The 9,537-nt window shown below is 43.3% G+C and overlaps 2 protein-coding genes across 2 annotated transcripts in view; one reads left to right on the top strand and one right to left on the bottom strand.

Moving 5' to 3' along the window:
* The window catches only part of LOC146990099 (nuclear receptor ROR-alpha A-like), a 223,922-nt gene that overhangs the window by 178,126 nt on the left and 36,259 nt on the right, over positions 1-9,537 (bottom strand). The gene's annotated exons all lie outside the window — the stretch shown is intronic.
* LOC146990100 (uncharacterized) lies at positions 79-2,297 on the top strand. Its single transcript, XM_085768965.1, has 2 exons — positions 79-468; positions 514-2,297. Exons 1-2 carry the CDS (start codon positions 79-81, stop codon positions 1,003-1,005), a joined length of 882 nt encoding a protein of 293 aa, XP_085625091.1. The 3' UTR covers positions 1,006-2,297.

Genomic DNA, 9,537 nt, shown 5'->3' with positions numbered 1-9,537 from the left:
AACAGGACTCTCTTTGTATTTCTCCATTCAACTTGTTGTATTTGCCACAGGTCCGCTAGTTAGCTTAACATACTAGCTATGGCTTCCCCTCCCTCCTCTGTCTCCTTCTCCTGCTCTGAGTGTCAGATGTTTAGCTACTCCTCTGCCTCCTTTAGTGGTAATGGTATGTGTAATAAGTGTAGCTTGTTTGTAGCTCTGGAGGCGAGGCTCAGCGAGTTAGAGTCCCGGCTCCGCACCATGGAGGCTAGTCCAGCTATAGCTTCACAGTCCAGCTTAGCCGGTGCGGAGCCACCTAGCCTAGCCGCCGCTAGCAGTTCCCTCCCAGCCCCCGAGCAGCCGGGAACTAGCCAGTCCGGCTGGGTGACAACAAACCGAGGGAAACATAGACGCAATAAGCCCGTGTTGGCCCACCAACCCCTTCACGTCTCCAACAGCTTTTCCCCACTCAGCGACACACCCGCTGAGAACGTAACTCAACATGTCGACTCTGTTGCTCACAGCCCCGCTGTGAAGTCGGCATTAGTCATTGGCAGCTCCATTTTACGGTACGTGAAGGTAGAGAAACCAGCGAGCATAAAGTGCATCCCAGGGGCCAGAGCGGGCGACGTTGAGGCTAATCTGAAGCTGCTGGCATGTAAACGTAAGGTTAAATACAGTAAGATTGTAATCCATGTCGGCGGTAATGACACCCGGCTTCGCCAGTCGGAGTTAATTAAGGTTAATATGGCTTCGGTGTGCAACTTTGCAAAGACAATGTCGGACTCCGTAATTTTCTCTGGCCCGCTGCCCAACCTAGTGAGTGACGATATGTTTAGTCGCATGCGTTCATTCCATCGCTGGATGTCTAGGTGGTGCTTAGATAACGACGTGGCTTACATAGATAACTGGACCTCCTTCTGGGGAAAGACTGGTCTGATTGGGAGAGATGGCGTCCATCCTACTCTGGATGGCGCATCCCTCCTATCTAGGAATATAGGGAACTTTATTAGCCGTGCTAATCCCTGACAAGCACCCAGAGTTCAGACCAGCAGGCAGAGCCGCAGTTTAACACGCCCCTCTGCTGGGTCCCTCTTGTTGTCACCCACCCAGCCTATAGAAACTGTGTCTGCCTCGAGGCTGTCTAAGCCTAAACCCCAATCTAGAGGAGTTGTTTATAGCAACTTAGTTAAAATCAAAACCACTGCTCCAGCAAGCCAAACTAATAGAACTATTAAATGTGGTTTGCTCAACATTCGTTCTCTCCCATCCAAGTCTCTCCTAGTGAATGACTTAATTACAAGTCACCATATTGACATATTAACACTAACTGAGACCTGGTTGCAGCAAGATGAATATGTTAGTTTGAATGAATCTACCCCTCCTAGTTACATTAACTGTCATGTGCCTCGTAACACAGGCCGAGGAGGAGGAGTGGCTGCTATTTATCAGTCAAATCTGATTATCAACCCTAGACATAATAGTTCATATAATACATTTGAAAGCCTTACTGTCAGCCTCTCTCACCCAGACTGGAAAGCAGAAAAACCACTCTTACTTGCTGTAGTGTATCGTCCTCCTGCACCTTATTCTGAGTTTCTAGAAGAATTCCCTGACTTTCTGTCAAATTTAGCAATGAGCTCAGACAAAGTCATTATAGTAGGTGACTTTAACATTCATGTGGACGTCGATGATGATTGTCTGGCTACTGCATTCAAGTCACTTTTGGATTCAGTCGGCTTCTCTCAGAGGGTAAACAAACCCACTCACACTTTTAATCATATCCTTGACTTAGTACTTACTTATGGAATAGAAGCTGACCATGTCACAGTTCTTCCTCAGAACCCCGTCTTGTCTGACCATTCTTTAATAACATTTGAATTTACTTTAACAAATTATATCCTACCTGGGAAAAAATCCCGCTACAGTAGATGTCTATCTGACACTGCTGTTTCTAGATTTAAAGAGCTTATTCCAGCAGAGCTTGCTGCCACATCCTGTAACCATATTATGGGCAGTGATGCTGACTTCACCACATTCTGTAACCATATTATGGGCAGTTATGCTGGTTTCACCCCCACACAGGTGGACTATCTTGTGGATAGCACTGCAGCAGCACTCCTTGGAACACTTGATGCTGTAGCTCCCCTCAAAAAGAAAGTTATCAATCAGAAAAGAATAGCTCCCTGGTACAGCCCAAACTTGCGCGCTTTGAAACAGAAGACCAGACAGCTGGAAAGGAAAACACATTCCAGCCAACATGAGGAAGACCGTCAAGCCTGGAAGGATAGTTTATTAATATATAAAAAAGAACTCCGTAATGCTAGAAGCAATTACTATTCATCTCTAATAGAAAAGAATAAGAACAACCCTAGGTTCCTTTTCAACACTGTGGCCAGGCTAACCAAGAACCATAGTGTTGTTGAGCCATCCATCCCTCCAACTCTCAGCAGCAACGACTTCCTAACTTTCTTTACCGAAAAGATAGTTAATATTAGAACAAAAATTGCTAGTAATGGCCCACAGATTACGATACCCATAGAAGCACCTCCCGCGGCTTTGTTCTTGGTTTCGGCCAATCAGCTTATAAGCACATGGCTAATTATCAGCTTTCAACCAATCGCACTGTTTTAATGTGTGTGTGAAAGTTATTTTCTTTAGTTCATTTCCGTTTCTTTTGGATTTTTTTTACAACAATGTATCAATATAATATTGTTTTCGTTTCATTTCGTTATAAAAATCAATCCCTTTTCTTTGAAACAATGAGATTGAGCAGCTAAAAACCAGACCAGTTCAACTGTAGCGATTTTCATAACACTATCGCTCCGGATCAGAGGTACTAAGATGCTGATTATAAACTCAATAAACTCAACCATGGCTTGTCTTATTGTTAATCTGAACGCACATGTATAAAGGGCAAAGTCAAGGCAGCAGATAAATCACAAAACATCAACGCGTCCGTGAGCGCAGCGCACCTCATTTTCTCCTGTGAAGAAGAAGAGAAAAAAGAATCCCATGGTCCGACCTGACCCAGTTATTTAATGTTTAGGTTTATTTAGAAGAAGTCTGATTATGACTGCTGCTCTGGATCAGATTATTTGCTCATAATTCGGGTTATTTTCAAACAGTGGCCAAACAACAGATCAATTAATTATTATAGACTATATTTTCCATTTTTGCTAAGCGGTTTGTTCTGAATTAAATAAAAGCCTGTCCCATACAGCCGCGTGTGTTACGCCGTGTTTTGTTGATGCTATCATCTTTGCCTTGTGCAGATGATCCTTCATAATTTGTGATACATAATCATCAAGTCATAAAGCAAGACAGGCTTTATCATATTACAATAGTTTCTGTGATTTAGGCAGGGTATACAGTAGTTAGTTCTAGTTTAATAGCCTAGAGTTTAAGCTGTGGATTACTGCACAGATCACTGAGTCATCCGCCTGTCGTCCTCCGTTCTCACAGATGCCACCTGGTGGTTGTTTTGGCACATTGAGGCTTTTCATTAAGACCTCTTGTCTCGCCAAAGAAAAAAAATGCCTGAGTCTCGCGTGGACCACGCGTGAAGTCCGCAATTTTGAACCAGTAACATCTGTATTTGTTTGTGTAAATGGCACAGCACTGACTCGTTCAGTTCGTCATTCAACAACACTGCCCATGCCACACATCCAAATCACTTCTCAAACTTTGTGAGAGGGTAAAACGGTTAAAACCTGACCTTCCTCCACCTCTTTGTTACCTGCTGCTGTATTTCTACTTCTATTAATTAGAATTAAATCTAATCAGCACAAGGGTCTTGAACACCGTTGCTCAGGTTGTCTGAAAGCTCCATCATTGGTCATATTCACTAACACTCTAATGGCACTACACTACAGATGTGCCTCTTCCACCTGCCGCCAGTAAACTGACCCTGGTCCTTCTCCTCACCACTTCTTCCTGCCATATTTGTCTCCGTGCCTCCTAGTCTTTTCTGTTTTTAATTGTGTTTTTGACCTTGCCTGTATTTTGTAACAGTGATGTTACTGATGTATCTAATGAATTAAGAAAAACGTGTGTGAGACTATATGGATGGATTAGTATTGAGGTTAAGTGTGATACGCTACTCAGAACTAACCTGAACATGATCACAGTTTTTGGAGCATTTAATTAGGGAAAATTTCTGGTTTCTTGTTCCCTCTCCAAGGCCTCACATCTCTATAGTACTTGAAAAACTGTATTTTCTGTTCCATCCATTTGGTTTTGTCTCATGAAGACAGCGAACATGGCGTCCTGGTAGAGACCGAGCTGAGGGACGACATCAAGTCACTGGTGCTGCACTGAAGCCGTCTATAGTTTCTATATGCGCTGGATGTCCTGATGCTGTTTGTTGTATACTCTACAAACAGCTCTGAGGGTTTATGTTGCATCAAGGTTTCATCAGCCAGATATCACAGACCAACAGTACAAACAAAGCTCCATCAGGAGCCTGAACACAGCGCCTGGTTCTCCTGCCTCTGCATCAACCAACTGTCAGAGGAAAATCAAAGGCCAAAACATTTTCTGTTCAGCACCAGCCAAGAAAAAAAAAACACAACCAAACAACAAATAAATAAATAAATAAACCCCAGTCATATGAATCAAACACAGCTAAATCCCATTAGAGGAATCAGAACGGGAGACAGACACACAGCAGCTCAGGCTGGAAACTGGGACCTGCAGGAAACTGAGCCCGGGAAACTGAACTGTCTGAGGCTGCAGAGGTTTCCACCAGATTCTACTGTTATCCAAAGAAAAAAAAAGATAATCAGACACTACTAAAAACAACAACAAAAATCCATGTAGGATTAAATTCTCATTTACCACAGTATCAATACGAACACGGGCACCTTCACTTCCTCCTACTGACTAACTGCAGTGGTACAGTCCACAGCCCCTCCCTCACTAACAGCTCAATACATGAACACTAGTTGACTTTCAAACACTGAGTTGCTGCTGTAGCTGAAGAGCCTGCACCACCAGTCTTAGTCCAAATGAATGGCAGATCAAAATGAATTGTGAGATAGGTTGGACTGGGAATGATCCAACAGTCGCATCCTTCAGATTCAGGAGGTGAAGGCTGCATTAGACGGAGCTTATGAAATGGACCGCCTTGATCACACCACTGTGATGCATTTAGTCGTCAAATGCAACCTCCGGACGATTTGGCCCTGTATGAAGACTCAGCTACAGTGATGCTTTTTACTAAAATCTTTATTTTAAAAATGTTTTCCCTCTTAATTTTTGGTCATTTTCCCCCAGTGGTATCAACAATCATTGGTATTTAGTATTATCCTGGGTATCAGCATTGAGGACCCATCAAGCTCAGTTTCAGTTTCCTGAACTCTTATCCTGACATCCTTCCCTGAGTGAATCTGTAGGTCCGATGAGTTGTATCAGGTCGTCAAGACTTTGTTCTCACTTCAACTCTTCTTCTGCTTTTTGATAAGAGTCCAGGAAGGTTTCAGTCCATCTGCTTTCATGCACATTTCCAATCTCCACATCTGAGAATCCAGACGTTCATCTCACTGCAGCAGCAGAGTCATTTCATCAGTTTCTGGTTTTATCGTCTCTGTGTTGATCAGCTCAGAAACAGAGAAGAGACGTCTCCTCCTCCATCTGCTCCCAGCAGACTGAGCAGGTGAAAGGTCACACTCCACCTGCCTCGCTATCAGGGGGGTGAGAGCCAGGACCACGAATCAAACACCCACTGTCACACATCTTCATTTACACAACCTGATGATTGTCACTCTGCATCTTACAGTGTTTCTAGGTGGTTAAGGTGGTTAATCACAGTCACGTAGTCATCACAGATTCACACACAGTCTGTTCCTCTGTGTTTAGACTCCTGCTCTGACATCACCTCACTGAGTTTAATACAACATTCAGGCGCTCTCATTTACGAGCTGCTTATAAAAGCATCATTTTACAAGCAGATATCATCTCTGACAGGATCTGCTGCTGGGAATGTAACTACAATGGACTATTAGGGTCATATTCAAGATAATAAACTGATGATCACACCGTTTTCTCAAATCTGTGGCTTTTATTGTAAATCATTGGCTTTACCCTCATTTTCATCAACATCTTTTGCAAAATAAATGAATTCTGAGTCAAAGTCAGTAAATGATGTTGCATGTAAAATCAAAGATTTAAGGTCTGACTGTGTAAATATGGACGTCAGACAGGTTTTCTGTATCCTGATGGCAGGTTTTAGTTTGAAAGCAAAGTGAGATCACACACATGCAGAGGTAGTCGTCTTCAATGTGAGAGAACAAACTCCTGCAGGTGGAGGTTGATGATATAACCAGGTTGAATCTGCAAAATCCAATTTATGTGTGGTGAGTGTATGAGTGAATGTGTGTGTGTGTGTGTGTGTGTGTGTGTGTGTGTGTGTGAGCACAGCAGCTTCATTATGAAAGTTGTACTTCAAGATAATATGAGATAATGAAGCATCTTGAAGACAGCAAAGAACAAAGAAAAAGCTGCATAAGAGTAACAGAAGATCTGTGATCTATTATTTCTTCTTAGATAGGATGCTTCTTAATCTTGTTCTCATTATATATCAGATTATAAAATGCAAGCAGATCCGACCTTTGTGACAGTTGAAGTTAATGTGTCCTTCAAGAATCTGTTTGTCCTCTGACCGCGCACACTCATCTGCTGACCCTTTGGAGGGGCCCAGTCCCAAGGTTGAGAAACTAGCTGCATGAAAACATATAAGCACATAGAAAAGTTTTCCAATTGGGGCATAATGGAGATAGGAAACAGGATGATTCCTATTAAAGGAGGACAGAAGAATCAGAGAAAGAAGAAGAAAATCAGATATGGAGAACGGGTGATGCACAGCAAGATGTAATGAGTTGGAAGCTTTTTACATTTGAAGCAAGGAAGGAGGAGGACTTATGAATTAATAAGGGAGCAAGGAAGAAGGAACATTCATGTTAGGAAAAAGAGATGAAAATAAATGCATCCAAGTTATGGAGAAAATTTTAAAAAAAGTACCTGGATATGTTAAAGGGCGCTTTCACACCTAATAGTCCGGACCAAGGTCCGGACTTAATTTTTTTTTTTGTTACATTGTTTCCATATAGTCCAGTAAAGTTCGCTTTCACACTGCTATTATGACAGCGGACTAAAGGATCTAGCGACGTCATGACGGATGAGCGTGCGTCTGACGTTAGCGCATAGAAAGTGCTCTGAAAAAAATAAAATAGAAATATAGAAAAATATAGCCTACTGCTGCAAAGCACGCTGTGGTTTGTAATCGCGGTGCAGAAGAGTGAGTTTAGAGCTGATGAAAGGAGAGAAAAAAAGAGGGTTGTGCCGCGTGCTCTCATTGATCAGAGTGGCAGCGATCAGCGATCAGCTGTTTTGTGTAGTGGAGGGGAACACACACAAACGCTATGCGCACACACGCGCGATCCTCCTGTCAGATGCGGCTGCATCTCTCCAGGTCACTTGTGTGTGAGAGAAATAAAAGCTCTGACTTGCTGGGGCAGACGTTGTTTGGTGTCACCCGCTGATCCGTCTTTTTCAGACTTTTTTCGGCGGAAAAAAAAAATATTCAATATATATATTAAAAATAGGCTATATAAAAAAATGCATGTATCGTTTGGGGATTTATATTAAACACTCCACTGTTTAATTCCGTGTAAACGTTTACAAGTGTAGCCTACACTGACACACCCATCCCTCTGACCAAATCTGGATATAATATGATCTCCTCCTCTCCCCAAGTGTTGCCGCCGGTTGCCGCGGCTCCTCTTTCATTTTTTTGTTTATTTACTTTTTTCGGCACGTGCGAATCTGACGTTATTTCCTGTATTTGGTCTGATAGTTCGAACCTTCCAAAAAAATGCTTTCACACTACGCAGCAGCGGACCTTGGTCCAGGATAGTCCGGACCGAGACCACCTCCTGAGGCTGGACCAAAGACTCGGTCTTTAGTCCGGACCGTGGTCCGGGGGAGCTTTCACACCTGTCAATTTGATCCGAACTATCTGGAAAGTCCGAAAGTCCGGACCAAACGAGGTAGGTGTGAAAGCCCCCAAAGAGTAAACTCCCTGTACTTTACCCCTGGAGCCGTGCAACTAATGCTAACACTGAAGACCTCATTTACCTCACTCACTCACACACACACACACACACACACACACACACACGCACACACGCACACACGCACACACGCACACACGCACACACACACACACACACACACACACACACACACACACACACATCCAACCGTCACACTGTCCATGATTCAGCAACTGATCTAGAAATATTTCTGACCTAAAAAATTCAATTTCCCCAAGTTAATTTACTCGACCGCGCAGGAGGCGAGCGACCAATCTGAGTTTAATTTGTGCAGGAGGGAGAGGTGACGGAAGAGCAGTGACAGCATGAATACTAACGAGGACACACATACACACACACATCAGCCTCTTTTATTTTACTAAACAAACTCAGCGAGTGCACTTTTTCCTGTTAATCACCTACACACATACACATGCACACACACGTGTTGATGGTGTGATGATGATGACACACGGGAAGTTTCCTGACAATCAGTCTGATTTCAGTTTCCATAAGCGTAAAGACTGGTCGTCACACTGTGCTGTCAGTGATAAGCTACAACACCTGATATTAGAATTTAAATAGGTTTGGAAACGCCGGCCTCCTACTCACACATGTGGCTGAGAGATAACACACACACACACACACACACACACAGTAGTCCAGTGTGTGTGTGTCACATCAGTGATAATGTGTCTCCCTCAGGAGGAATATCACGCTTCAGGTTTGACCACTGACAGGTTTTTGTTGAGTTTGTGTTTTAGAGTAGCGCAGTTTCTCAGTCACTCTGATTTCGAACTGTCATTAAACGCATCACTCGTCTCCACTGCAGCGTCTCATCTTCATGACTGATCTTTCATCCTGTTTGAGGTGCAGACTCAAACATCTTCCTTTGTGTCTCCTTCCTCTCCCCAGATTAGGAATCACTCTCCATCCTTCCTTCCTTCCTTCCTTCCTCCTCTGTTCCTTGGATTCAAAACTCTGTGTCCTTCTTGTCTGTAACAACATCTATTGCACGTCTGTCCGTCCTGGGTGAGGGATCCCTCCTCTGTTGCTCACCCTGAGGTTTCTCCGATTTTTCCCTGTTAAAAGGGTTTTCCATGGAGTTTTTCCTCAGTCGATGTGAGGGTCTAAGGACAGAGGATGTTGCTACGATGCCATGTAAAGCCCTTTGAGACAAACTGTTTGTAAAAACGGGCTATACAAATAAAATTGCCTTGCCTTGCCTTCCTTCCTAATTTCCTGTGAAATGTTAGGAGTCTTCCCCTTCCCTCTTCCCTCCTCACTCTGAAACATAGACTGAAACATGGATGCCTTTTTTTAGTCCTAACTAGGGAGCAAAAGTCTTCCTTGTGTCCTAATTAGACTGCTTCCTCTTTCATTCCTTCCTCCTTCATTCCTTGCTTCCTAACTCAGAGGTTTGCCCCTTTCTTCTTCCGTCCCTTTTCTATCCGTCCTTATTTTTATT

The sequence above is a fragment of the Trachurus japonicus genome, chromosome 3 (genome assembly GCF_045865225.1).
Source record: "Trachurus japonicus isolate A0001 chromosome 3, Traja_1.0".
Classification (NCBI taxonomy): domain Eukaryota; kingdom Metazoa; phylum Chordata; class Actinopteri; order Carangiformes; family Carangidae; genus Trachurus; species Trachurus japonicus.
This window is presented reverse-complemented; position numbering and strand designations above follow the sequence as displayed.

What these genes read in the sequence shown, in the direction of transcription:
- LOC146990100 (XM_085768965.1), top strand. Translation starts at nt 79, where the DNA reads ATGGCTTCCCCTCCCTCCTCTGTCTCCTTCTCCTGCTCTGAGTGTCAG. An exon ending in GCGACACACCCGCTGAGAAC is followed by an intron (nt 469 to 513) that starts GTAACTCAACAT and finishes CCCGCTGTGAAG; the next exon opens with TCGGCATTAGTCATTGGCAG.